Source organism: Halichondria panicea, chromosome 7 (genome assembly GCF_963675165.1).
Source record: "Halichondria panicea chromosome 7, odHalPani1.1, whole genome shotgun sequence".
Lineage (NCBI taxonomy): Eukaryota > Metazoa > Porifera > Demospongiae > Suberitida > Halichondriidae > Halichondria > Halichondria panicea.
In genome coordinates this window covers 3,856,655-3,884,366 of record NC_087383.1, presented here as the reverse complement: position 1 = coordinate 3,884,366, position 27,712 = coordinate 3,856,655, and the positions used below count along the sequence as shown (strand labels likewise).

Genomic DNA, 27,712 nt, shown 5'->3' with positions numbered 1-27,712 from the left:
ATTTAAAATTAAATTTACATATACCCGGACTGGTACAATTACCTGCAAATTTCCCAAGCCGGGGCAAACTTCATTTCAACTAATCGCTGGCAAAGATTTTCAGCGAGTTTCATATCATGCTTCTGTAAAATGTGCCAGTTGGTGTACCATATCACTATACTGTAACAGTATTATTATATGCATCCTGGTGAAATCGTTAAGGCATGCAAAGACACAATCAACACGGATAAAACACACCTACTGCAACAAATCAAAATAGCACAAATAATTATTGTAGTGTACAACTGTCACCTGCAAAGCTGACAGGATAATCAGGATGAGTGAGTGTCCCTCGGAGGGTATTAGTGTTCTTTCTGTGAGGCTCTCGTCCTCTGCAGAGCCATTTTCCCCGGCACCCTCCAGCAAACGAGACAGTCGAGTGATCTGGAGGGGAAAACGCATAATTATGATATCTAAAGCACCGCGGGTGCTGATGCCTCGGTGGAGCTGTCAAAGCTACATAACGTAAAGCTACTAGCTATTATAGTATATACAAACATCATGGTAAATATTTTAAATTGCTCATGCAGAATCACAGAAAAACTCAAGGAGTGGGTAATGGTAGATCATGATTGTTGTTAAAAACGATCGAGTCTAAAATGAATGGCCGCATCAGCAGAGCCTTGCAGCTCTCTTCTCACTCTTGCAGCTACCAATATCTAGCGTTCTAGTGCAGACGTGTTGTTCATTTAAGTACGTGTTTAGTAATTTACATCTGCTATAGCTAGTGCATGTTTTTGTCACAACATGATGTATGAGTAGCAACACTCCATGGACAAGTTTTGCTACGCACTCTTCTGAAAAGGCTGCAATGGCTTTCCAAGTAAGCAAAAGTAGGCATCACTCGAGAACGAAGCATTATTTTGCAAATCCACGAACGAAAACGTTATACTAGAAGCCTATAGAAACTCTTACTTACAGTTCAATCCTTGAGCAGCTGTAGCACAGACACACACACAAACTACCGTATATCTCGCTTGCGCATGCGCACTGAGGCATAATAATGATAAGAAATCATAACTGCCAGGGATTCATCTAGTGTGGGGGGGGGAAGCTTCCCCCCAAAAGAGAGGGGAAAATAGGAGGAGAGAGAGAAGGAGAGAGAGGGAGAGGGAGACCCAACATTATCTAGATACGGTCTTTTGCTATATTAAGATCCTAGTGGGTCAAGAAGTGCCTATACATGCATGTATGAAACAATGTACTTACTTTTTCGTAGTCTCTGTATGCAGTGGGTGAAGAGTCTAAAACATTTCTCACTATGTCCAACTTGTTCTCAGTAAGTCGAACCTGTAGATAAGCATGTTTAAAACAAAAAGTTGAACCTAACAACTGCTGTGCACATGCATGTACATTCAATGGGTGTAGCTTAGATTCTCGATTGTATCCAGAACCTATACATACTTTCTAACTAACTAAAGTGTTCCCGATGCTCTAACAAAACATTTTTATCTGTTAATACACTCAACGAATGAGGCTAAAAATCACCTGAAGAGGAAGGATATTCACACCAAAGTCATCCAGGAGACCCATGGAGGCAATAAGGTTCCACTCAGTCTGTACTGCTGCTGTTGGACTGGAGAACAGATCAAGGCAGCACCTGGAGATTGAATAGAGCTACATAATTATTGGCAAACGCCCTTGCACAATCACCAACACAATTGCAAGTATTCTAGAAGCATGGCATGCGGACTGAATAGCCATACACACCGGCTCGTCTTAAGTTTACACGGTAATGCACGGTTTGGCAAGATAATTAAGAACAGTCATATACATGTGCACCTACCAAACACACTACATAGGATAGCCAGGTATATACGAACCTTGCAAGATCCATATCTTCATCCATAAGTGAGGCTGCTGAGTTGAAGTATTCCCTGGTTGCATTTAGTACCAGCTCACATGACACCTCGTAGGAAAGGCGGTAGTTGAACGATGAGGCAGGAAGACGCTGTGTGGGGGGTTGTCTACGATGGGACCCCCTGGAGAGTGTTAGCAATTGACTGGCCAAGCTGATATTGGTCTTTTGTCCCGAGCAGAGTAAGCTCTCCGCAAAAACCTTTACACAGAAATAGAAATATAAAAAACGTAAAAGTATAGCTACTTGTATATGAGGGTTTTGTTTGACTATAATAATTGATCCTAGCTTGCATGTCCCAGGCCTTAATTCGAGTCTAAGCCTCACCCACGCATACATAATTGTATAGTATTATACGTACCTTGTAGCAGGTACTAATTTCCACACAGGTGAACACTTGTGATCTCAGAGAAAGAAGGTTTTGGAGCAACTTCCTCCACTCGGACTCACTCAATGGAGGAGGGTGCCTATACACACATGGACAAACATAAATAATAAAAGTGCTACCGTATATCGGGAAATTTTTAGCGGGAGGGAGGGGTGCAAACTGTTCAAGGTTTTCGTGGTTGAAACCCTGAGCACAACCCTGAGCACAAATATTTTACCAGCAGAGCGATCATTGACCATATTTACCTGAAGTGCATCCAGCCACGAAATTATAACCCCCCACGAACTGACTAAATATTGTTAACAACAAAATTAATGTTTTGACCGAAGAGAAATTACTAGCTATACGTATCTAAGGAAGTAATACAGTAGACTCTCGCTATTCCGGCTCTCTGAAATGCGGCCACCTCGATATACCAGCCATTTGGTTTGGCACGGAATGCTAGCTATATGTTTTCTGCACAAAACTCGACCTGAAGTACGGCCACCTCGCTATTCCGTTTACCGGCCAGTGCTGTCTGTCCCAAACAAGGTTTTCAATGTAATTTTATACGTATATTACGGCCGGATATGACGTTTTGGGTGTGGTTTAGCAAATAAAATTGAATTACACTTAAATAGAGAACAAAAATTATCCTACATTATCCTCGAGACAAGAACCGCAAAAGTAGTCATTAGATTCGAGGTAAAGTCGTTTTTAAGCCGCGGCTATTTCCTGAGATGCAGCCACCTCGCTATTCCGGCCAAGCTGCATGGTCCCAAGGGTGACCGGATTAACGAGAGTCTACTGTAGCCTCGTTCCCAGGCCGATTTGTCTCTAAAATAACACTAGGTCGCCTCATCGGCCTGGTATAGATTGCATCTGAGCGTGTATCTGGGCATGGTCTGGCCGTGCTGTATTTGCTCCACTTCGCTCAGGTATTCGCTCAAAACGAGCTAAACGAGCGATTACCTGAGCAAGGTGGAGCAAATAGAAGTGTATGTAAGCATATACTTACTTAATGCCAACAACACAAATACACCCGGCCCATGCAATACCTCCTGTTAGCAACTCTTGTCAACTTGATCATCAACTGTTGCACTTCAGCAGGATCGTTCTGTGGCAGTATTGCACATTAAAGAATCTCCGACACCATACATACGTACACTATACAGAATACCATTAAATTGTTGTCAAATAATATCGTATAGCGCAAAGTTTTCAAGGAGCTTAATTTTCGCGGGTTAGCAATCCTACACGAAAATTAATTCCACGAAAAAAATTTGTTCTTTACTTAGAAGTATTGATCTGCCATGGCTTCTGGTAAGCAGTCAACCCACGAACGAAATGCTTTTAGAGGCCATTCCACGATAAGTGCCTCGTGCTATACGGTTTACAACTCAACGCAAATCAACTGCATGTGCATACTAGATCTGTTACCTGAATATCTTTAACATAGTGCACTGGTTTATGTACTCCATACTCTTGCAAAGTGTCCAGGGCTCTGCATAACAGGAAAATCGGACCTCAATACATGCAAGAATGTTCATGACAGTTGTGCTAAAAAAGAGCTATGTAGCACTTTACGGTACTAACGTACATTAAGTGAACCCTCAAAAGGTCAACTTGAGCACCAAGGTCGGAGAGATCGCTGCAAAAAAGAAACTTTAGTTAGCAAACAACAGAAACAACAATTTCCTCATGATATGGTCACCTAGATATGCTATACATGTACTCACCCTGAGGCAGGTCCGGTGATTGGCAGACATTCCACAATACCATCTGCCATTGACAACTGATCACCTCTGTAGAAATGTATATAATTTATGTTGGACTTTTAATTGCATCACAAAAGTCATGCATTATACACAAGAGCATCGCAAGTGAAAAATGGGGTGGCAGCATGTACATGTAGATATACAAGTCATACAATTATAACAAACACAGTACTAAATACGATCATTACCTTTCACAGGCGTACACTACCCTCAGTGCAAGAGTCACGATCTGTTTGACTGATTTGAACACACTCTCTTGAGCACCCTGTATACACAGTGACATTAAATATATACAATCACAGGCATAATTATACGCTCAATAAGGTAAGCACAGCTAGACCACCAGTCTAAAACAATCTTACCTGTCCTGGTGACTGTTGAAACAGCAGCAAGCAAGGCTCAAGGTCATTCTGAGAGAAAAGAAAACCATTAAAACATCAGTTTACACTACAATAGCGAAACGAGATCACCATACCTTTGCCAGCTGCACGAGAAAATCTGTTAGCAGCTGCTCCCCCACCCCAGGATGGAGAGATGAGAGACGAGAGAGAAATGGATTCACACACTCGGTGAATATTTTTACAAATTCAGGACCCGATGGCTGCAAGGAGAGATATAAAGTTACGTACAGTATGCATGGTTAACAACGAATCAATGCTCCCGCCCACATTGGACAATCATGGCATATTCATAGTACCCACTTGGCTGCCAAATTACCTCATTCAACATTAGAGTGAGAACCTCCAAGTTGCTCATAGCTTGTAGTCTAGTCAAGGTCAGTCGACTGTCAGCATTACACTGCACACAAAATAACCTTGATGTGTACCACTAGTATAGTTTGAGAACAAAAGAGTATTATTGGCATAATTATGGTCCCACCTTGTACACCAGGGTATATAAGGTTTGAAGATGATGATGGAGGAGATCAAGATTCTGTAATGGTGAGGAGGTGCAACTTAATGGTTAGACTATACATGCTGAATGGGTATACCTAGTACATTGTACATGCTGTTAGAACTTGATGGTATATAGAACATGATAAAACTTGCTAGAACAAGAATAAACTGTAGGGTGTTAAGTTATACACTTGTCAGGAATTCTTGTTTGTGATGCTTTTGTGTGTTGCTAAATATATAGCAATTATCAACACACAAGTTTAGAGCTGTAGCTCTGAAGCTAAGCTCTGAAACTTTGCTTATTATCATGGTATGATGTAAACACAGAAAAATGACCTCTATTATAATTAGATATATATGCACAGAATTGGCATACATGTGTACACACCTTAACTCCCTTCTCCATACCAAACTCAATCAACTGTAGAGCACAATCCACCTAACAAGAAAAGGTAAGTATTAGCTTAATAACCTCACAAACAGAAAACAGAAGCAAGCCACAAAATGTAGCCTAATACACAATTACAGTTGAGCCTCATGCAATTATCCGAATACTGATGCCCCCATGCACCCTCATCCCAATGGCTAAAATATTCGAACACCAGATTGAGCCACACCCATCCATTAATTCAAGAGCCTCTGCATACAAAATCAAAAAACAATGTCCAAAGCTCTTATAGTCCTACACGTATTGCAGTACGTTATTTGCTATATAAAATTATGTTTAGTATAGACGTAACAAAGTAGCAATTAAGCTACATGGACTACTAGGAAACTCTTAGTTGCTTCTATAGGATCAGCATCGCTATAGCTTTCCAACCATGTGGGCACTTTAATGCACATGTGTAAGTAATTGTTTGCTACATGAATATCATCCGAATAATTCTTCCAGAAAATCGAGGTTTCGGATGATCGGGATTCGGCTTGTTTTGTACCCAATTATAATGTACACATGCAGTGTCTTAATTCATATCTAATTATTCCATACAAACACTGGAACAAACACGAAACATAATAATTGTAATCAGCATACTTGTCCAGAGAACTCTTCTATTTCCGTTGCCCTCTCCCTATACCAGTTTGTCAGCACCTCCCCTGACACTGGACTCCTACAAGACACATGCACATTATGATTATTATACTACACAATTAAGACTTACACATAATTATCTACACCTTAGATTTCACAGTACTTAACAATTTCATACGGGATGAGGTAACGTACCTAGTATATCTATCCAATTTTCATTACACACACATGCACAAGCTAGTGTGCATGTACACAGACTCACTGGTATTGGCTCCACTCAGGATTCTCCTGGTAGATGAACTCTCCTGTGTTGGTGTGAGCATCGTTGGGCAAGGCACAGAGACGAGAGATGGCCCCACTCTCCACCCAGTCCTCTTCCCTGTGAGCTTCTACCTCCCACTCATCCACACTCCCATCATCGCTGGGTGGGTGGGTTGGGTAGTTAGTTGGTATGCATGTATATCTATCTGTGAGTGTATATACATAGGACAAGTTGAAACATTGAGTTCATAAGGACCCTCCGACTAAGGGCTATACCTCTCTATACAAAGGGGAGCGATAAAAAAGATTACATGTCATAAATTTACCTCCAATGTCTAATTGTACAATTTTAAAGGCTCGCATTTTTCAAACAGATGGATGGCTAGCTATTAGCCTATAAGCCTATCCCTCTGCCGCTAACAGGAAAATTAATGTGGCATGCATCTCGGTTTTTTGCTCTCAAGCTCAGTACAGGAAGTTTAGGAGTTATAGTAAATGGTTTACTCTGCATACCTAAGAGATGGGAGTAAGTCCTCATATGATTGCGGAGAGAGTGTCTCAGGTAGGTTGGACAGAATGGCAAGCCTGCATGGAAGCATACAAAGACACATCTGTCAATAACACGACATGGAGTTTACAAAACAGTTTAGGGTAGTACAGAACACGTTAAATTGACTGCATGTCATGTGGCAAACTGTACAAGCATACCTGTGAGGTAGGACAACTTTTCCGTGGTAAGTAAAAATTGCCTCTACTGCCTCCCAGTTTCCATCCTACATGGGTTACAGTGCACCATAACAACACACATATGCACAATGCAAAATGAACCTTAAGGATAAGCCCCCACCACATCGTGTACGTAGTATATATTCTGGGAAAGGAAACTCAAGCACCATAACAGAACCCTTGGCGTTAGTCAGGTTTACTTCCAATTTCACGTGAAGAATTGAGGCTGTAGCTATGCGTAGAGCAGACTCAGAATACACAGACAAACAGACATACTGACCGACTACTATAACTCATGGCGCCTCGGGTTAATATTTGTACCTGGTCAAAGCTACTACAAATCAGTCTATTGTATACTATTCTTTGTGTTAGCTAGCACATACCCTGGCATAATTGATAGCACTGTGAACGAGGTTAGCACTGCGAAACTCCTCATACACACTCGACCTAAACTTCTCATCAGCTGCTCGTGGACCACCCAGGGAGACCTGGAAAAGACGATAATTGAGTTAAAAACTCGTGACAGACCGTATATACGTACCTCATATGTGGCCAACCTATCCAAGTACATCTGCAGCAAGTGCCTGTACTGGCAAATGGAGATCTGCTCGTGGTTCAACCTGCATGGCAACATTAACAGAGAAGGTACATAATTTAGTGACATTGTGCATTGATTTGCTGAATTTGCTAATCTTGTAAACAACTGACAAATGGCTTTTCAGCAACCATCATTATTCTACCACTAATGCATGCACAAATTCTTAACACAGTAATAATTGAGATTGCTCTTACTTCTCCCAGCCGCTAATATCTTCCTCCATCTCTCTCAGGGTGACCTCATCACAGTCATTAAGGTCAATGGGTTCTAGGTAATAATCTCCTCCATCTAGCTTCAGCTCCCTGCATCAAATGGAAGCAGGATCCTAAACAGATTGCGAGAAAATCTTAGGAGTTTATATTAGTGCTATATATACCTACTACAAACGTCATGCAGCCGGATTTCAAAACGACACAACATTCAATCGTGGGTTTCATGCATGTATATCAGCAGTAACAAGTGTTACATTCCAACTTCAATATTAATTTTACTGCAATTGACATCACACATAATTATACATAAGTAGTGTGTACATGTCATGCAAAGTCATTCAAAAACAGCAAAAAGTAAAATAATTACATACATGCATATATATTCGTTCAGTTTGACAATGTATCAGGTAATAATAACCTTAGGGCCCCTAGGGATTGGCCACGCAATTGCAGTATAACTCGGAAAGTCGTCAATTTGCTGTGGGGTGCAAATTACAATCCTGTCTCCTGCCCACGCGTCTTTTGATTCGAAAAGGAACGGCAAATCTCCATTTCTACGGCCAGTGGAGTGAATCAAAGTTATTATCGAACTATAACACATTGATTCGCGATTCTTAGCCATAATGTACCTAAACATTGGGTTCTCTTCAGCATTAATGGAATCAATGAATCTTTTCCCATCAAACGCTTTTGGATCCATATACTCTTTCTTGTCCAAGTTAACTATTTTTAGATCTTTCCCTTGAGTTATCTTCTTTAGAGTTTGGAATATTTTTGTATTGTTTTCGTCGAATTTTTCGTGCACTTGCATCGCATGGGAATACGAGAATGTATTTTTAAATTCATCACACAAACTACCCTTCTTCCAGTCTCCATTGGGTGGGAATGGAAAGAAATCAGAGCAATCACCCGTGATGATGAGGCGGACTCTGGCCCACCTTCCAAAGAGTTGCCGAGAGAGGAAGCAGATGTCAACCTTTTTTTTCTAAGTGGCTGGGCAGAAACTTGGTGTAGTCTTCTCGATTCTCAATTGCTGCCAAGGATTTGACGCATATATTTTCCAGAGTGTGCACATTTTCTTTATGCTCAACGTCTAACAAAAAAATCATCAACCAGAATTGAAACTCTTCATTGCCGACTATTGAACATGCGTAGTTGAACGAGCACGAAGACAAAACCTGTGACAGAGTCACGACGGAACCCTGTCCCATTATGATGTGCTATCTTGAAGGAGTTGGTGGTGAGCACAGCAGTAGATTCACTATAATTAATTTTAGAGCCCACTCCTCATGGTCTGACCACCACATGATGCTTTATCACTTCTAACACTGGAATTTTGATAGCTTTTTGAAGCCCACTATAACTACAGTGTTGACAAACACTCTCTGGGATGGTGTAGCTCTTATTCAATATTTCACAACTTCGCATGTACTGCAGAATGCAGAGGCTGGCATTGATTTTACTTCAATAAAAGGGTGTACCAGCTTAGCACAATTTTACTGCGGAAGCTATACCGAAAAATCAATCAAAATTCCAGGCTCTTAAACGAATAGGACTGAAATACTCTTATTAACCTTCTTAACCTTGGTTCATGCACTCCTGCATGCTTAATTGGTCCCAGGTCGTTTTTTTCATATTGAACGCTAGGTCGGAAAAATTCTGGTGTCAATTAATACTGCATGGGTGTTAGAGCAAGGCGTCTATATTCAGACACAATGGATGTTCAGACACTCATTCTCGTTTCCTGCCTGCGTACCATATAATTATCGTGTTTCGAATGCGATGTTCTTTCGATGGAGAATTACGAGTTCTAGCATAAATCGCAATCAAAGAAACACAAAGTGAGCGTACGCGTGCAATTTTCTATGCTTTGCGCAATAGTTAGAAATGCAATCAGGCTTGTATTCACAGTGTCATTCACAATTAATCGCATTCAAAACCTGACATACGGTATCCCAACTGCAGCTACGTATATTGTACAGTGGGTAATTTGGTAGGCAAGCTGACCTCCACGAACCCCCCCCCCGAAAACCTAGGCGAGGTTTACCGGGATGCATGAATGCAGTGCAGGAATGAAGTTAATACTTACGAAAATGGTCAAGGTGAACGAATTGTTTACTCTACAGGGTTTCATCTAGGATTAAAAGTTTGGGGGGAAGGTTACGCACGCCGCAAAATGTTTGGCCACTCACACATTTATTGACCACACACCCTATTACATGCTAGTGCATCACAGTAGATCTAGTTACATATTGCATATCATATAGAGACAGTACTAATGTGATGATGTCATTATTATACAAACATTTTGGGGGGGGAAGGTTCACCCCAGCCCCCCCCCCCACTAGATGAAACCCTGCCCTACGTATAATTATTACTCGCTAATAATTATTACTTCAATCACCAAGTTTTATTCTTAGCTACTTTTTAGGTTGAATTATGTATCGACTTTTTCTGAACTTTTCCCTTTTTTCCCGTGACGATACTTCCAGATTTGTAATCCTGTGACGATAAGGCGATCTATGGCCCACCCTCAAACTTTTGTCTGCATAATTTCCAATGAGGTAGGGCAAATTTCTTTGATGCCCTTATACCTTTGTGATGGACTACACACTATAGGTAGGACCAACGCTGCTCTTGTCGACAAGAGTGTTGAGTAAATCGCTACTTTTGTTTCCGGCTAAACAGATTGCGAGTAGGAAATTATATTAATAGTGCTCTATGTATACTTGCTACAAACGTCACGCAGATTTCAAAAAGACACAACATTCTATCGTGGGTATTCATACATGTATCAGTAACAAGTGTTACTTTTCAACTTCAATATTAATTTACTGCTGCAATCATACTACCATGACATCATACATAAATAGTGCGTACATGTCACGCAAAATCATTCAAAAACAGTAACACAATTTAACTTAAAACAATACATGGTTACTGTAATATGTTCGTTCAGTTCGACAGGCAATATCAATCCCACCAAGGTTCATCATAGGGCATGGCCACATTTGTAGTATAACTTGGAAAGTCGTCAATTTGTTGTGGGGTGCAAATTACAATCCTGCCCACATGCCTTGTGATTCACAACGGGACGACAAATCTCCACCTCCAGAGCCAGTAGAGTGAATCAAAGTTATTATCAAACTACCCATTGATTCGGTATTCTTCTCAGCCACAATGCAATCAATTATGCTTCTCCCACCAAACGCCATATACTCTTTCTTGTCCAAGTTTACTATTTTTAGATCTTTTCCTTCAGTTATCTTTTTTAGAGTTTGAACTATTTTTGTTTTATTTTCGTGGAATTGTTTGTGCGCATGGGAATAGGAGAACGTTTTCTCAACATCATTATATAAATTACCCTTCTTCCAGTCTCCATTGGGTGGGAATGGAGAGAAATCAGAGTAGTCACCCGTGATGAGGCGGTCTCTGGCCCACCTTCCAAACAGTTGCTGAGAGAGAAGGCAGATGTCAACCTTTCTTTCCAAATGACTGGGCAGAAACTTGGTGTAGTCTTCTGGATTCTCAATTTCTGCCAAGGATTTAAGGCATATATTTTCCAGAGTGTGCTCATTTTCTTGATGTTCGATGTCTAACAAAAGAACCGTCAACCAGAATTGGAAGTCTTCAGCGCCAACTATTGAACATGCCTTGCTGAAGCAGGACGGATCCATAGCCTGTGACTTAGTCACATTAGCGAAGATGTAATACTGTCCCATTATCACGTGCTATCTTGAAGGTGAGCACAACAGTAGATACCCTATAAATAATTGTCTTGATTTTAGAGCCCACTCCTCATGGTCTGAGAGTGTTAACCACATGATGCTTATCACTTCTAATACTTTGGCAGTTAATTGGGTTCTGGGTTCATGCACTCTTGCATGCTTGGTCCCAGGCCGTTTTTTTTATTTTAAACGCTAGTTCGAAAAATTCTGATGTCCATTAGTATTGCATGGGTGTTAGTGCACATACGCACCATGCACAACCTATACCAAGAATCTGGGTAGAGAGTAAATTTTTTTCTCACTTGTTGGTGGAAATTGATGATATAATTTATTTCAACTTACTTTGCATGCATAAGCCCAACCATTATAGTCTGAAAGCAATTCAATGAGGCAATGGATAGATAGCTAAGCGCTATTTTCTCTATCTATACTGTGTGTGGAGCGGCCATCTTGGAGTGATGTTTCACTGACATCAGAGAAATGGCTTCATCAACGTTGCGGTAGGTACTGGTCACGTACAGTCACTGCCCACGCGGCAGGAAATTCATTGATTACAAGCCTGTATAACGTCGTAAGCAAAAAGCACCATAAAAACCCGATAATGAGTAGTAATCGGGTGTTTGTGTGTGTATTTATGTAAGCTAAACGAAATCATACAACTTTTCAGGAATGTTGTGCCACAGAGTTCCAGACCTTATCCGACGCGGCGATTGGTCTTTTCCATCGCTAAGCGATTGTCCACTATAAACCACCAAACCTTTGGTTGCGCATGGAAATCTTTTTAGATATGTTTTAGATCATTCTTTTACCCACACAACGGTAACTAACAGCAAATGTTCCAATCTCTTACCAATAGAAACAAAATTGTGTTTATTTACTCTCTAGACTAAAGGCACTGTAATCGTACTACAAACGTAAAACTACACCGTAAACTAATCCGTTTACTATAGGAATATGTTCTGTAATACTTACCCATGATTGAAGCTATGGCTTATGCGTGTTGGCCAAGAAGACACACTAGTCCAATGCCAGAAATGGCTTTTATCTACCTCTACAATGGTCGTATGTTCGAATTTTATTCGCAACAGCAGCACCATAGGAAGTACAAAGACTTGCCATAGCGGTATTATAGCCTGCACAATGTAGAGAGTACTGAGCACACTAGGCCGCCGTGTGTATTACACGTTTTTTGTCGCGTATTGCGCACTCAGCACAATTTATTTTTTACAGTGTACAAAACCGAGCAGACATCCCGATCAACCATACAATCATCGGAGAGGTAGATGAAAACCTCTTTTCTGGCTTCAGACTAGTGTGCAAGCCTTATTAACCAATTCATAAGACACAGCTAAGCACTGTTCACCATAGATAGAAAAGAGAAGGAGTTCCCCATATTCTGCAATAGCGCACTATCACACGCAATAGACACCAGGCCTCATTCCTTGGGCTTGGAAATGAGGCTATAATACAAATCTGCATCCAGTTAAGCCACCAACTTTCTGAGACTATAAAGCTTGATTAATTTTGTAAGGCACAACGTATGAAATAGCAAATTGATTTCATTCAAATTCAGACAAAAAAGCATGCATGTGCTGACTGACATACGCCAGAGGGCATAGGGGTAATTGATATTATATGCTGGCATAATTTTGAGCATAATATAAGCACATTCTTTTGGTGAGAATTATGCTGGCATAATAGGCACGTTTATGAGAATAATAGGCAGGTTTTGGAAAGTACAAGTCAGTACGAATCATAGTATAAACTTGTAGGCCTGATGGTCGTGATAGAAGTATACTGATGGATAATTGTCTCCTTGGCATTCGTGTTAATAGATAGAGTCATCTGGCCATATCAATAATATTATAGTTTAATGTTACTTATGCAATGACATGGGGTCTCTATGTTATTGTGCTTTGGAGGAATAATGTGGGAATAATAGGCGATTTGAAAAGAATAATAGAATGTTAACTTGAGCATAAAAGAATAGGTAATAATGATCTCGAGCATAATTAATCTACCAACCATACCAGAGGGTATAAGCACGTATGCAAATAGGATGCGATGATAAATTCAAAGCTCAAACTGACAATAAAGTTAAAGATTTAATGCACTTGAAAGACATTGCTCACATCATTAAAACATCAACATGTGGGATGCAAATTACAATCCATTTCCTGCCCACGTGCGTACCATATATCGGGTTTCGAATGCGACGTTCTTTCAATTGCGAATTACGAGTTCACATAAATCAAAGTGAGCGTACGCATGCATTTCCTATGATTTGCACAATAGTTAAAAATGCCATCAGGCTTGTATTCACAGTGTCATTCACAATCGCATTCAAAACCTGATATATGGTATCCCAACTGCAGCTATAATTATACGTAATTTTGTAGGCAAGCTGACCTCCACAACGCCCCCCCCCCCGAAAACCGAAGCGAGGTTTACCGGAATGCATGAATGCAGTGCAGGCAATGAAGTTAAACGAAATTTTACTTACGAAAATCCCTGTGGTCAAGATGAACGATTTTTTTACCCCACGTATATTGCTATAGTAAGCACATTAACTTATTGTCACATTCTTAGCTACTTTTTAGTGAATTACGTATCGACTTTTTCTGAACTTTTCCCTTTTTTCCTGTGACGATGAGGCGATCTCTGGCCCACCCTCCAAACAAGTTACCAGGAGAAGAAGTAGACATCAACATTTTCTTCAGCACGCAGTAATTTAGTTCCTCTATTAAATTGACCCGTACATCTTCTTAACTCAACGTCTACTGCACCCAGATGGTGGTATGGTAGTTTGTCTGTGCGTGGTTTCCGGTTCCTAACCACGCCCAGATACAAACTACCATACCACCATCTGGCTACAGAGATTTTACAAATTTTGTTTTTCTGTTTCTCCTCTGACTCGATCCGCACAAAATTTACTGTCAGTGACCTTCATAAAGTTATCGTAACTTTGTCATACTTCACTGAAATTCAAGTTTCATACACCATTGGATTCCTTGTTAAAAGCGCTTCTATCTACCGTATAGTGCGAAATTTTCGAGGCACTTATATTTCGTGGATTAGCCTCTAAAAGCATTTCGCTGCACAACGTTCGCGGAATAACTGCTTACCGAAAGCCACACCTTTAAATATTTGCACGTTATAACAGATAATTCTAATTAAAGAACAATTTTCGTGTAGGATTGCTAACCCACGAAATCCGCGAAAATTTCGCGCTATACGGTATGTGCTGTAGAGCTGGTAAGCTCCAACCAGCTAAAAGTTAGCATTTTCCATGTAGAAGTCCCATGCAGGCATATAATTATGTCCACCACATAAAGATGAATGAAGCCATAATTGACCACATAACTTCCGGGGTCAAACTCAACGCAAATAGACTTTACAAGTATTTTTGGCCGTTTAAAACGACTATACTAGTTTGTGTTGTTTCTAGAAACTTGATGATCGCTCAGAGCTTTCACTGGAAGATGTTTTAAAGATAGATACTTGTCATACAGATTGATACACCAATATATTTATCATGTGCTTCAAACTTCTATCATGGCACTTATAGTTTCACAAAAATCATTATTATGAGCAAACTGTTTACCGTAACTTTAAACAACTCGGCCTGGGAACGAGGCTATATACCCCTCTAGGCTGGTGAAAATGGGGTGAATAATTATATTCAGAGTAGCCATGGAAATTATTGTATCTACATGGCGTAGTATGCTTTGTGACATGAAACTAAACTTTGTCACCTTGGTGAGAATGCTATACAACAAACATGATGCAGTACACTATAGATGTACACCAACAATTTACAGTATGTATGAGAACAAATTATTGCTCCCATTCTATGTAGGTGGAATGGCCTGCAGAGGGTTAACGTTTCTTGTGTTGACTGCATGGCATACACACATAAGTGCGCATCATTAATTTTATATAATTGTTACAGGTATAATTATTGTGGCATATAGGGATATGTGTGTAAATACTCCAATAAAAAGTTATTGTGATAAAGTAACTACTCCTTGAAAAGTTTGCTCACATCTTTATACCTCTGAAATTTCTCCACTTGTTGCGATGTGCAGATTGCAATTTTGTCTCCTGCCCAAATACCAAGTGGTCGCTGGGAGGGAGGAAATTTTCCCATCGATTCCCGAGTATGGGACTGAAGTAAAGCTATTACTAAAGCGACCATCACCTGGTGACTTTCTCCAGCCATAATGCAATCAATTATACTTCTACTTTCAAACGATTTAGGATCCAGGTACTGTTTCCTGTCTAAGTTCACTACTTTTAACTCTTTTCCTTGAAATGTCTTCTTCAAAGTTTGTGATGGATAGAATTTTTCGGGAACTTGCGAATCAGTGAATGTTTCAGCAGCATAAGAGAACAGGTTACCCTCCTCCCAGTCTCCGTTGGGTGGGAATGGACCATATTCACAGCAGTCTCCCGTGAGTATGAGGCGATCTCTGGCCCATTTTCCAACAAGTTGCTGAGAGAGGAAGAATGTGTCAGCTTTTCGTTCCAAGAGACTGGGCAGTAATTTAGTGTAGTTTTCTCGATTTTCAATTTCTGCCAAGGACTTGAAACATAAGTTTTCCAGAGTGGATGCACCTTTTTGATGACCTTCTTTTTGATGCTCAATGTCTAGCAGAAGAATCATCAACCAGAATTCAAAGTCTTGGTTCCCTTCAACCCCCCATTCAAATTTCTTCATCGAGGGACTTTCATGTAGCTGTGCCTTAGTCACATTAGCCATGAGATAATACTGAGGGTAGGCCATCTTGGTGATGAGCAAAACACGTTGCAACAATTCAATCTTTCACTATTTCTTTAAAGTAGACCTTTTAAAGAGTATATTTACACCATGTGTATTCGATTATTAAATCACATGATCCATTCATTATCAGTTTAACCACTACTTTAGCACGCTAACTTTCGCACATCTTGAAGGCATGCAATTAAAACCACAATTAATTATGTACGTAGATGAACGCTAAGTTTTAATTTAACGAGACCAAACAGTCGGGCTCCATTCCATCGGACAAACCACATTAACTTATGAATTCTCACACTAAGATCATGCCTGTCGGCCTTGTACAGGCACTATATCTTCATTACATGAATCCTTAAAAGATCAAAGCTTCAAAATCATAATTAATTTTGTCATTATAATTATACATGTGCATACACTGAGGACAGAACAGTTGAGTGATAAGTTTAAAGTTTTCAGTCCACGTATTAGTTATTGCATCCCACCCACATGCACATGCTAATAAACTGTGTTTATTTCCATGTAATACTAACATGTACATGTACATGCATGTACGTAATCTGTTTTCCCTAATGGCGTAGGAGGGAGAGGGCATGTATAATTTCATACTCAGGGAAACAGCGAAAATCATTAATTTTATCCGTCTATGCACGAGGCATTATTATACTCACTTGAATGATGTTCTTGACAGCCCGTACTGCAGCAGCTGCTTGGTTGTCTCGTAGTCATCAGGTACTCTGTTAATGCACTCCTGCAGCACCTCCGACCTTTGGGTTATCTTAGACTGCATGGATTGTCAATGAACTAATGACGTAAAAATCTGGCCACAATACATGCAGCATGCTACACTTATAATTATGGAACATGAAAACAATACTATACCGTAAATATTCGTTTAATCGCGAATGACGAATTTTCATTCAAATATACGCCCACCTGCGGCCTCAAATCGAGGTTTACACTTGGCTTTACCATTCCTTATTCATACGGATAGTAGTATGAACATTTCATTGACAACAATAATGTTATTCCTAATTAAGTGGACCCTAACTCTATTTGTTGCGTCAGATGTAACAGCAGGAACTTCCTGATGTATGGTACATGTAGGTCATACTCTTACAGAGCTATCAGGTACTTTGTTTCAGAAAACCAAGGTAACCTGCAAAATTGGCCTGGGTAATGAGCCTTTATTCTCATATTTGTTAATTGTTCCCTTTCTCTGATATACATGTAGGACTAGTTGTTCCCATCTTCAAGGGCAAACAGATCAACACAGAAAAAGTTATATGTCTGATCTTGGTCCAGCAAGGAGTATAGTCTAACTAGCTACTACCTAAAACTTGCTTTCTTCACTAAAATTAATGTGGGATTTAGCTACTGCGCACGCTCAAAATCTTCATTCTGGGTGGGCTTATAATCGAGTGAAAATACTCTTGTGCAAGAACTTGAAGCAAAAGAGGGGATGGGCGTATATTCAAGATAGGCTTATTTTTGCGAGGGTACGGTATTAGTTTATGGCTGAATTAAAAAGTTCTTTTGTACACACATTACAGCATAATAAAATGCTTACGAGATAATCTTGTATCGTTGCTATGGAGACAGGGTATGATCTCCACTGCCGTAGATATACAAGGTCACAATTAAGTCCGTACTGCTGAGCCAGCATTAACGCCTCTCCATACTCCTCATTCATCATCTGAGGTATATATACATGTAGTGAAAGAACAATAAAAAAATAAGCACCGCCCGCGGGTATATGATTCCGTTGCAATGGCCTATAAACAAGCAAACTTGAGAACGAAGCATTATTTTGCAAATCTAATGAAACGTTACTAGAAGCCCATTGAAACTCTTACTTACAACTAATTATTTATCATTGAGTAGTTGTTAGTAGCAGTACACACACAGTGACATACACACACACTACCGCATATACCTCGCTGCACCCGTGCATGTACATGTACATGGCTGTACATAATTATTAAATCTACAGCAATTGTATACGCAAGAACAGAATTCCTTTCCATTCACCTGAATTCAAAGTCAGGTGCTGGCTGTAAGTAATTATACATTGAAAAGTATATTCTTTATATAGGTAAACATTCAATACGTAATACAAATCAAATGACGAGCTAAATAATTATGTTTGGTACAGTCACTAAAACACACCTTTCTTTCGTAGCATTCTTCTGGAGGCATGGACTTAAGACAAGCCAGGCTGTATCTGCTCTTGATCACTCTGCATGCACAATTCAGGTTTAGTCAACGGTATATGTACAATTCGCATGGAAGTTATAAGCCAAACGCAATGGAATATCTATAGTACTCATTGTACTGACTTTGGTTTTTTCTTTGGAGGACGAAAGCGGTCACTCTCAGTCAAGAAGAACATCACCTGAGTGAATAATAATTATGCATTTGCGAACTTTGTGAGTGTTTACAACTAAGATCGCAAAAACCCGCCATACCAGTACTTGAACGACATGCCTGGTGGAAAAAGTTAGAGAGCAAAGTGTCACATGTATTTTTGGGGGATTTGGCTCATTATAATTATAGCAAAAGTGTTCACTCGCAAATGAAACCTTGCAGTGATACGGTACTATTTACACTGTACATGCAGTTGCATAGTAACAAAATATTGAATATGCACGAACACGCTACCTGATTCCACGAGGTGGAATACATTGAATTTTTGCTCACTTGTTTGAGTAGTCTAGAAGAAGCTCCGGCAAAGGAGAGCTCTGTTTGTGAGTTGAGGGAGGAGTAATCTTCTTGTTCAAACTCTTCGGAAAGGGAAGGAACTCGAAACCGACTACCAACTGCCGTCTTTGAAGACTCACACTGTAGATACAGTTTTGGTGTGCCATACATGTACGTAACTAATAACTGCATGGCCTAATTATTAAGATGTTAAAGTGATGTTATAAGCTATACCAAGGGCATATACAGAGAAGAGGGCATGCAACTCACTATGTACCCTACGTACTCATCCGACTTCGTATCAGAGACCGGATATGCTAAAAATAGAATCCAGTATACGGACGTGAACAAGTGGGCGGTGTTATTTACGGAGTTATAATTATGGGCGTGTACATCAGATCAGAGCTGCCTTTGTTTAGCTAGCTAGCTAACAGTGCAGTATTATTTTAGAGAAGTGTCATGACCAGTCCTAGTCCATCCAGGTCCAAGACAACCCCTTTGAGCGGGAAGTTAAGTGCTGGGCGTATTGTTAAGAAGTACCAGAGACTAAGGAAGACAGGTTTATTGTACCTAGGTTTCTTCTTCTTGGAGTTGCAACTGTTGGATGGTTTGCCTTTGCCTTTGACACTGCTAGTATGAGCCATACTGCTGCTGAGAACTAGTTTTACTATGCTGCAATCGAGCTAGCTAGCTAGCTAGCTCAGATATAAAAAAAACTTTGATTTACCTTGTGCGGTCAAAGGTTACGCGTGGGCGTTTTTGTGGGCAGTTCTAAAAATAGCTCAATACGAAGTCGGATGATTCTGAGAATAGGGCGAGTTGCATGCCCTCTTCTCTGTATACACCCTTGGCTATACTGTATACTGTGCCTCGGTATTCAAAGTCGAAAACTGCATGCACCTAGTTCTAGTACAGTATATAAAAGCTACGTACTTGCTATATACATTAATTAACACAATACTCTGTTATTCAATCTGAGAACTCAAAATTAACCACCGACCCTGCATACTCACATCAAGTACGAAGAACTGTCCATTGCAAGCATGAGTAACGGCTAGGCCCGGCTCAGGGTGGTCTCCTAAGAGATTGCGGAGGCTACGAACAGAAGGTACAGTCACATGACCAGCCGTGTCCACCAGAATAAGGGCCTGTGTTTGGGTGGAAGCATGGTCATGAACACCACATAAGGTTGTACTACCTATAGGTATGCCGGAGTGTATAAGCGTAATGCACTTTAGCCCTTAAAACATCAACATCCAGGCGGGACGGGGACAATGCATATTAATAAATTATATAGAATCTCTGAATACAAAATATGCATGGCAAAAGTGAATGTACTCACATCATCGGACCACCAGCTGACTTCGATTGGTAGAACACCACCTGTTGATCAATGAAAACAAGATGATAAAGATGGGCTGACCTTTTCACACTGGCACACATGGCACTCATGATAAACCTGAGAAATGCAACTAGGAATTTACATGTGCATGTCATAGTCACTTCCACATTGTAAAAGGTCAAACCTGTCAAACTAGTTCTACTTGGTCTGCCAGGGCTGTGTGAGTATAAAATAAGGGCCCATAGCAACTGTCACACTTCACTTATCACTACACTAACTCTGCAAGATTTCAAGCTCCAAGAAAACAAAAGCTCTTCAGCAGACTGAGAAATATGGCTATGGTATCTTCCCTACAGTCCCATCCTGCTGGCAATGATTCAACTGGCATCGCCAAGGGGAAGCTCTCCATGACTGAACTGCAAAGACAAGCTCTGGGAAACATGGCCAACAGAAGAACAACTAGATGTTACACCCAACTTGACACTAAGGTGAATATTAGATACATATTTGTGTTCAGGCCAAAATGTTTTCGAAAATGAAGGATTGTTTCGCCTGTAGATGTAGACTTAATCTCTCTAAGCTGTACTTTATATATAGTTTTATTATATACCAACATTGCAGAAGCCTCGGGATGATGTCAAACCAGCCCCAACAACCAGAAACGTATCCTTTCTGTCCAAAAGAACAGCCCTACATGCACCCAAGGCGGGAATAAAGCAATCCCAGCTCACTAAAGCACAGAAAGCTAATAAGCCCAACAAAACCACCACACAGAAACCAACAACTGAGCCAGTCATTGACACCACTACAAACCCACCACAGAACCAGGTCAGTGCTAGAATAGATTTTGCCAAATAGCCTGCAATTTAGCACACTTTAGAAGGGAGTTTACATCTTTGGTACAAATTTTTATATGAATAGATCGACTCCTGGTAGCCTGCAATTTAGCACACTTTAGAAGGGAGTTTACATCTTTGGTACAAATTTTTATATGAATAGATCGACTCCTGGTAGCCTATCACCCTGTTCTTATTTTCATCCCCTAATTACATGCAGGCTAGAGACACAGAGAATGGAGGTCAGAAGAGGGTGAGGACTGTGACACCACAGCCTATTGATGTCACAGATATGGCGGGGGAGATCCAGAGACGGTTAAAGTTGGTCGATGGCGTGAACATAGCTGACATGGAAGACCCCTACGCTTGTAGTCTCTACGTGGAGGACATCTACTCGTACCTACATGAGCTAGAGGTGACATAGATTGCAATACAGCACACTCAACACTGACTTAAGAGCTCCTTATATGGACATTTTGCACTCTATGTACATGTACTAGGAGTAGTACTACATACATACATGGCTGTTGTTCATGGTATACACTTTGCACTGTGTGTAATATCGGGAGTACTACCTACATGGCTGTTGTCTATGGTATATACCATAACTATAAGCAACTGCGCAATGCTGTTATTCTGCAAACCCAGCATCCCAAAGAATTACCTAAATTAAAACTAGGTCGTTATGCCAAGTACCAATTGTTACAGACCACGCACGCACACACACACACACACACACACTGGAACATAGCGACAGCTCCATCCTGACCCTGACTACATGAGTAGACAGCCCAAGATCAACCCAAGAATGAGAGCCATTCTCATTGATTGGCTGGTGTTGGTGCATATGAAGTTCAACCTAATGCAAGAGACGTTCTATTTAACAGTCAACATCATCGACAGATTCCTTGAGGTACAGACATATAATTATTATTATGTACAACTTTTAAGTCTGGCCGGCTATAAGTTACAAACGAAAATTGAGCATACTGTACATGTATTGCTTGTAGCTCTATAAAGCAGTATTGACATGTTACACTTGTCCTATGTTAACACCATCTATAGGTATTCCCTACATGTAAGGGACAGCTGCAGTTGGTGGGAGTCACAGCAATGTTCCTAGCTGCTAAATACGAGGAGATCTATTTCCCAGAGATCGCAGACTTTGTTTACATTACTGATGACTCTTACACGGCTGAGCAAATGCGCCAGATGGAGAGAATCATACTGAAATCTCTCAACTACAGCCTTGGCTCCCCTGGTGCCATTCAGTTTCTTAGGAGGTATTCAAAAATATCCAAGGTATGATCTAGCGATTAAATAATGTGACCTTGCTGCTAATAATTACAATCCTATTTTCCTGCAGGCGTCAATTCAAGCTCACACGATGGCCAAGTACATCATGGAGGTGTGCCTGATGGACTATTCCCTTCTTCGCTATCTACCTTCTCAGATTGCAGCTGCCTCCCTCTCAATCTCCATAGAGCTGCTCGACTTAGGAGATTGGGTGAGTCGGGTTTATAGTCAAAACACATTAATTTTCATACAAAGCAATGTTTACATCACTAATGAGATTTAAGGTTACCAATAACGACACACATTACACATTAACTTGCCACCTTCTACCGCCCCGCAGAACCCTAACAATAGCTACTCTCTCGCTGACCTCCAACCCATCAAGCATGACATTGCCAAGACAATCCTCACCCTGCCCCTCCTCCGTCAACAAGCTATCAGAGAGAAGTACTCAGGTCAGAGGTCACTCAGAGTAGCCAAACATACAGCTCTTGCTTCATGTGTTCTCAAGACCATTGCAGACACTTCCCAGTGAGAAGATTTGTAGCCTAAAAACTTACTATTGTGAAACTTACACTACTTTTATTGTTTTGACTGCTAAAATGTACAAGTTTTCTACACGCACACTATTAACTGTAATGAATATATACACACACCTTTTTGTTTGTTGCGAAGTGCACTTCCAACTTGAGTAAGGTAAGGCTGCATGAGGATAAGATTGAGGTTTAATACGTGCATGTGCAATGGTGTTGGGGATCAGCGCTAGCAATTCAAGTGAAATAATTATAATTGAATCAAGAACTGTACAGAAAGATCGAAGCATATGGCTGTATTTATAGCAAAATAGAGTTAATTAGGGTTAGGTTAGGGCACATTTATGCAATAATAAACAATGAACGGTCTAACCAAAGTGCATGTTCTGTGAAGACAAATTTAAATGCCACGCACACATACCATAAGTTCCAATATCATTTTGTGTTCAAAACGACCCTAGCTTGCCACATCTGTTATTATACCGTAGTGCTAGAAATAAATGCGAGCATTGTTTTGGACAAAGCAATAATTATTAGTTTTATCTATGCAATTGATAACCTCGATTAAACGTCGCGATTTGTAAAGGTCTTGAACATAGAAGCCAATTTAATTGTGCAATAAATGATTATATGCGACGTGGTAGCCGCTCGGGTAGTCAGTATCATGCATGCATTTCTGACACTACGGAAGCAGCCAAAACAACAAATATCCGTTACACATGTATAAGAGGTTAAATGCATTAATCAGGATGAACCAATAATTATTGCAGTTTAATTAAATACTGTGTATATTTCAAATAATTCACTGATTAAGCATGTACCGCGAACATATGTAATTATACCTTATACTTACGAATTAGATATCGCCATGAGGAATAATAGAGAGAGAGTTTCGAACGTAGGCATACTATGCATCAGATGTATGCGGAGAGTAACGTGACTTTCTGTATCTTTAATGGGCCTGACCAATATCCAAGTGTGGGTTGTAAATCTACTTTTTGCTCTCCGCATACATCTGGTGCCTACGTTCGATACTCTCTCTCTCTATTATATACTCTTAATTGCCAAAGAGGCTACTATTCCGCGAAAATTAAATCCGCGAAAACCTTTCTAACGGTCATTCTAAGACAGTTTATACTCTCGAAATATACCCGCTATACATGTATATGGTAGTGAGTCTTCGCACCTGCTCTTCTTGTGACCAGGTCTTATTCAGTTTAAGGGAGGGGAGATCCCATATGGAGAGGCGACCAGACACCTCCAGAGTGGCCAGGAGGTGGCCGCCAGGACTAACACTCATACAGAATACCACACCCTACAAAATGATGTGCACATTTCACAATAATAATACATGTATACATAACAAAACTCAGTGGGCATGGTCTAACTATTAGCTGTACATGCATGTGCCGGCAAAAAGATTATAATAATGATTGCTTCATCTCGATCATTGAACTTGTACACCGAGGTACGTACAATGTAGTATACAATGCCAGTGCATGAATAACTTTTCAGCCATAACCCAATTAAGCTCACGTACGTTTCCTTTCAGAGCATTTGATTTTCCAAACAACTTCATTCCAGAGAGGACACTCTTGGGTTTCTGGGAGGTGGGAATTAAAGAGACTTAATTGTGAAGCTTTGCATCAAAATATCATTCATAGTTATGATAAGTTGAAGGAGGCTGCTGATGAAGTCACCAAGTAACAGTTACTGCAACTACTAAACATTTCTCGTCCTACAGTAGCACAGTTAGAAGGTTATTAATATCTACCATCTACTTCCCTGCTATATACACCTGCTGCATACAATTATACACTTTTGTGAATAAGTACCTTGTTGAGCAGTCCTTCTTGGCCCAGTTTGGGCGCCCAGTAGGGGGCACCGTCGATCAGTCTCCACCCACTCACAACCGCTGAGTGAACATCTGCAATAATAAATTGACCATACATAATCACAAGCATACGTAACAGGCGAATTTTACCAAAGATCGAATTTAAAACAGCCAGTGTTAAAGCTAAGCGGCAGACACACGTCATTGAGAATAGTACCCACACCCGAGACACTAATTAAAACCGCTAATTCGTTCAAAATGTTATAATCGCCAAATATACCCGTTATACGGTATACTCGATTAAAGCCTCTCCTGAAGGACATATAATAGAGTGCACACGCATACTAGTAACAGATCCCTAGTCTCATGCAGTCATACTCACCCTCGGATGGTGCAGCTCCTACAATCAGAATATTTAATGAGTGGTGATAAAGAAGGCTGTCCACTCCACTGGGAAAGTAATCACTAAAAGAGAAGCTGTGCAAAAAGACAGGACCACCCTCTTCCCTGTACGTGTGTATGTGTGTGAGGAGAGGAGATATTAGTTGCACTGGTACGGGGTGCCATACACAATAAATGTATCACTGAGTACCATACAGCGGGTAATTTTTGTGGGGTGAAAACGGTGATTTTCGTGAGTAAAAATTTCATTGCCTGCACTGCATTCATACGTTCCGGTAAGCCACGCCTACGTTAAAATTTCGTGGAGGTTAGCTTACCCACGAAAATTACCCACTATACATTGGGACAGGCAAACCAGTTATGAGAGTATGTATGCAGACTCAATAATAATTATAACTCGAAGACTCACTTGATTTCATAGGTCTCTAAATTCTTTCCATGGTAGAGAACACAAAGGAGAGACACTCTACATATTATCAACGGAATTACTATTTTTCATGTTGTCGACTACTGCAGATATTCACCAAATTAATGATACTGTACCAACTTACACATGTTCTTCTTCACTGGTAGACGGAGAGGGCACGAAGGTCAAATCAGAGAGTGGCAATAGCTTTCCCACATCACCAGGGGCAACTCTATCAATAAGCTGAGTCAGCAGCCTTCCATTGGAACAGAACACATACACCGCCCCTGAACTAGGGGAGGAATGAAGCCGTGGGAATTACATGACTGTAGTATTATAGCATAATTATAATAATGTATAGATATATAAAACTTGTACGCTTAGTCACAAATTCCAGAAAAAGGGGAAACGGAGTGTAATTCGTTTACCTACATGAAGGCATGCATGTTTATGAATAAGTAGTCCCAGTACATACCTAAGGCCCCTGCCAGTCTATTACCCTCGTTTTCCCACACTAGCCCTTACATACCTGAGGCCCACTGCCAGTGTATTGCCCTCGTTTTCCCACACTAGCCCTTACATACCTGAGGCCCACTGCCAGTGTATTGCCCTCCTTGTCCCACGCTAGTCTCCTATGACATGGCAGGGGGTCCACGGGCACTGTGGGGGGTGAAAGAGGCGGTTATTAATGGTAGGAATGCTTGTATTAATTGCTAGATATAGCTACAACAGAATTATACACATGCATGTAATGCACATGTAAATGTGAAATTGGTCAACAACTTCGTGATACTGTTATAATTTTATTACCTTGACATGTGGTCATAACAGATTCAAACTCATCCACAATAGACCTGCATAATTATATTGAGGGTATAGCTATACGTACAGTGTGCTTTCTTCCTAGCAGTTGACATTCACCTTATTTCAAGATAATCTTCTTTGAGCACAGCCAACAGAGTTCCGTCTCTACAAAACCAAATATATGTTTAAAACTAAGCTATTGCATTGATCAAAATTGAGACGGGGGAAATTTTTTTGAAAAGCAAACAAATTAAAAACCTACTCAGTGATCGCTATTTTCCATGGGAGTCTAGCCTCAAGTATAGCACTCAGTGCTGCCGGTACTCCTTGGTGACCACTTAGCAACCTAAGAAAAGCAAGTACATGAAGTTATTATAAAGGGTATACCGTATTACTAGAATGTTTTGCAAGCATCAAACATTTGGGAACTTTGCGAGGGTTAATCAATTCGCAACAATAAAATCCACAAAACCTAAATTATTACTAGTAAATACACACGATCCTTGCCAGAACACAATAGTTAGATCGCAAAGGGTCAAATTTTCTGCTGATTTGGCTCATTCGAAAAGGTTTTTCACCCGCAAAATATTCTAGTAATACGGTAAGCAAGCAAGTATATGATAAAGGTACAGAATGTTTCGTTACCTGAGTGGATACTGAACCTTGTCAACAGCAAAATGAGCAAATGCTACAGGAAAAAGAGAATGTCCAATTTTAACTTTTGTAATTATATCTTTCGACTGGAGTGGGCGAAAGAAATTCCTTCCTGCTAAATGCAAATTGGGCGTACCAATCAGAGGTTCATACGTATAAAGAGAGTTAATTGATCATGTGTGTAGAATGATATACCTCTGGTGACAGCAGCCAGCGTTCTCCATAGTGACACCCCCTCCCGGGTGGGCTGCAGGTCAAATTGTAGTGTTACGTACGTATTTTGAATCTACAGCAACTTGTAGATCTATACTAAAAGCTTATAGGATGGTCATTTTGTAGGATGGTCATTTCGCGGTCTTACAGGCTCGTTCCTGTATAAGCAATGTACAAGCTCTTGTATTAATAATCAATATAGTTACTATAATCATTGGCAAAATCAAACAGCCTCCAATTAATGTCTAAAGTCACACGTAAAATTAATGTAGACTATAAACTGAATTCCGCTAACTGTTTCAAGATCTCACCAAAGCTGTGACGACCTCCGGCCACTCACAGGGAACGGTCAGGTCGTAAAGGATCTTCTCCTCAGTGATAGAACCTTCAACTACTGTGGTCATTCTGATTCTGCATAATTA

The 27,712-nt window shown here is 40.4% G+C and overlaps 2 protein-coding genes across 2 annotated transcripts in view; one reads left to right on the top strand and one right to left on the bottom strand.

Moving 5' to 3' along the window:
• Positions 1 to 27,712, bottom strand: part of LOC135338759 (NBAS subunit of NRZ tethering complex-like) — a 37,996-nt gene that overhangs the window by 10,042 nt on the left and 242 nt on the right. The window contains exons 2-45 of the mRNA XM_064534838.1: positions 27,602 to 27,701; positions 27,273 to 27,324; positions 27,069 to 27,111; positions 26,686 to 26,769; positions 26,541 to 26,588; positions 26,430 to 26,473; positions 26,204 to 26,279; positions 25,765 to 25,911; positions 25,623 to 25,679; positions 25,194 to 25,318; positions 24,813 to 24,904; positions 24,518 to 24,580; positions 24,164 to 24,292; positions 23,101 to 23,146; positions 20,313 to 20,353; positions 19,984 to 20,118; positions 18,971 to 19,111; positions 18,610 to 18,665; positions 18,440 to 18,509; positions 17,841 to 17,966; positions 16,942 to 17,054; positions 7,748 to 7,855; positions 7,497 to 7,575; positions 7,339 to 7,443; positions 6,938 to 7,002; positions 6,743 to 6,814; positions 6,231 to 6,389; positions 5,972 to 6,047; positions 5,327 to 5,377; positions 4,922 to 4,975; positions 4,760 to 4,840; positions 4,518 to 4,643; positions 4,405 to 4,452; positions 4,231 to 4,307; positions 4,004 to 4,069; positions 3,865 to 3,915; positions 3,705 to 3,768; positions 3,323 to 3,381; positions 2,259 to 2,364; positions 1,863 to 2,098; positions 1,528 to 1,639; positions 1,249 to 1,329; positions 292 to 423; positions 43 to 122 (exon numbers count right to left, since the gene is read on the bottom strand). Of these exons, the coding sequence (XP_064390908.1) occupies positions 43 to 122; positions 292 to 423; positions 1,249 to 1,329; positions 1,528 to 1,639; positions 1,863 to 2,098; positions 2,259 to 2,364; positions 3,323 to 3,381; positions 3,705 to 3,768; positions 3,865 to 3,915; positions 4,004 to 4,069; positions 4,231 to 4,307; positions 4,405 to 4,452; positions 4,518 to 4,643; positions 4,760 to 4,840; positions 4,922 to 4,975; positions 5,327 to 5,377; positions 5,972 to 6,047; positions 6,231 to 6,389; positions 6,743 to 6,814; positions 6,938 to 7,002; positions 7,339 to 7,443; positions 7,497 to 7,575; positions 7,748 to 7,855; positions 16,942 to 17,054; positions 17,841 to 17,966; positions 18,440 to 18,509; positions 18,610 to 18,665; positions 18,971 to 19,111; positions 19,984 to 20,118; positions 20,313 to 20,353; positions 23,101 to 23,146; positions 24,164 to 24,292; positions 24,518 to 24,580; positions 24,813 to 24,904; positions 25,194 to 25,318; positions 25,623 to 25,679; positions 25,765 to 25,911; positions 26,204 to 26,279; positions 26,430 to 26,473; positions 26,541 to 26,588; positions 26,686 to 26,769; positions 27,069 to 27,111; positions 27,273 to 27,324; positions 27,602 to 27,694 (3,869 nt within the window). The 5' untranslated portion in view covers positions 27,695 to 27,701. The remainder of the gene's footprint in view (positions 1 to 42; positions 123 to 291; positions 424 to 1,248; positions 1,330 to 1,527; positions 1,640 to 1,862; positions 2,099 to 2,258; positions 2,365 to 3,322; positions 3,382 to 3,704; positions 3,769 to 3,864; positions 3,916 to 4,003; positions 4,070 to 4,230; positions 4,308 to 4,404; positions 4,453 to 4,517; positions 4,644 to 4,759; positions 4,841 to 4,921; positions 4,976 to 5,326; positions 5,378 to 5,971; positions 6,048 to 6,230; positions 6,390 to 6,742; positions 6,815 to 6,937; positions 7,003 to 7,338; positions 7,444 to 7,496; positions 7,576 to 7,747; positions 7,856 to 16,941; positions 17,055 to 17,840; positions 17,967 to 18,439; positions 18,510 to 18,609; positions 18,666 to 18,970; positions 19,112 to 19,983; positions 20,119 to 20,312; positions 20,354 to 23,100; positions 23,147 to 24,163; positions 24,293 to 24,517; positions 24,581 to 24,812; positions 24,905 to 25,193; positions 25,319 to 25,622; positions 25,680 to 25,764; positions 25,912 to 26,203; positions 26,280 to 26,429; positions 26,474 to 26,540; positions 26,589 to 26,685; positions 26,770 to 27,068; positions 27,112 to 27,272; positions 27,325 to 27,601; positions 27,702 to 27,712) is intronic.
• On the top strand, positions 20,553 to 23,068 carry LOC135338763 (G2/mitotic-specific cyclin-B-like). The gene is made up of 7 exons (XM_064534842.1): positions 20,553 to 20,800; positions 20,934 to 21,140; positions 21,369 to 21,563; positions 21,900 to 22,061; positions 22,214 to 22,450; positions 22,515 to 22,655; positions 22,785 to 23,068. Exons 1-7 carry the CDS (start codon positions 20,645 to 20,647, stop codon positions 22,977 to 22,979), a joined length of 1,293 nt encoding a protein of 430 aa, XP_064390912.1. The 5' UTR covers positions 20,553 to 20,644; the 3' UTR covers positions 22,980 to 23,068.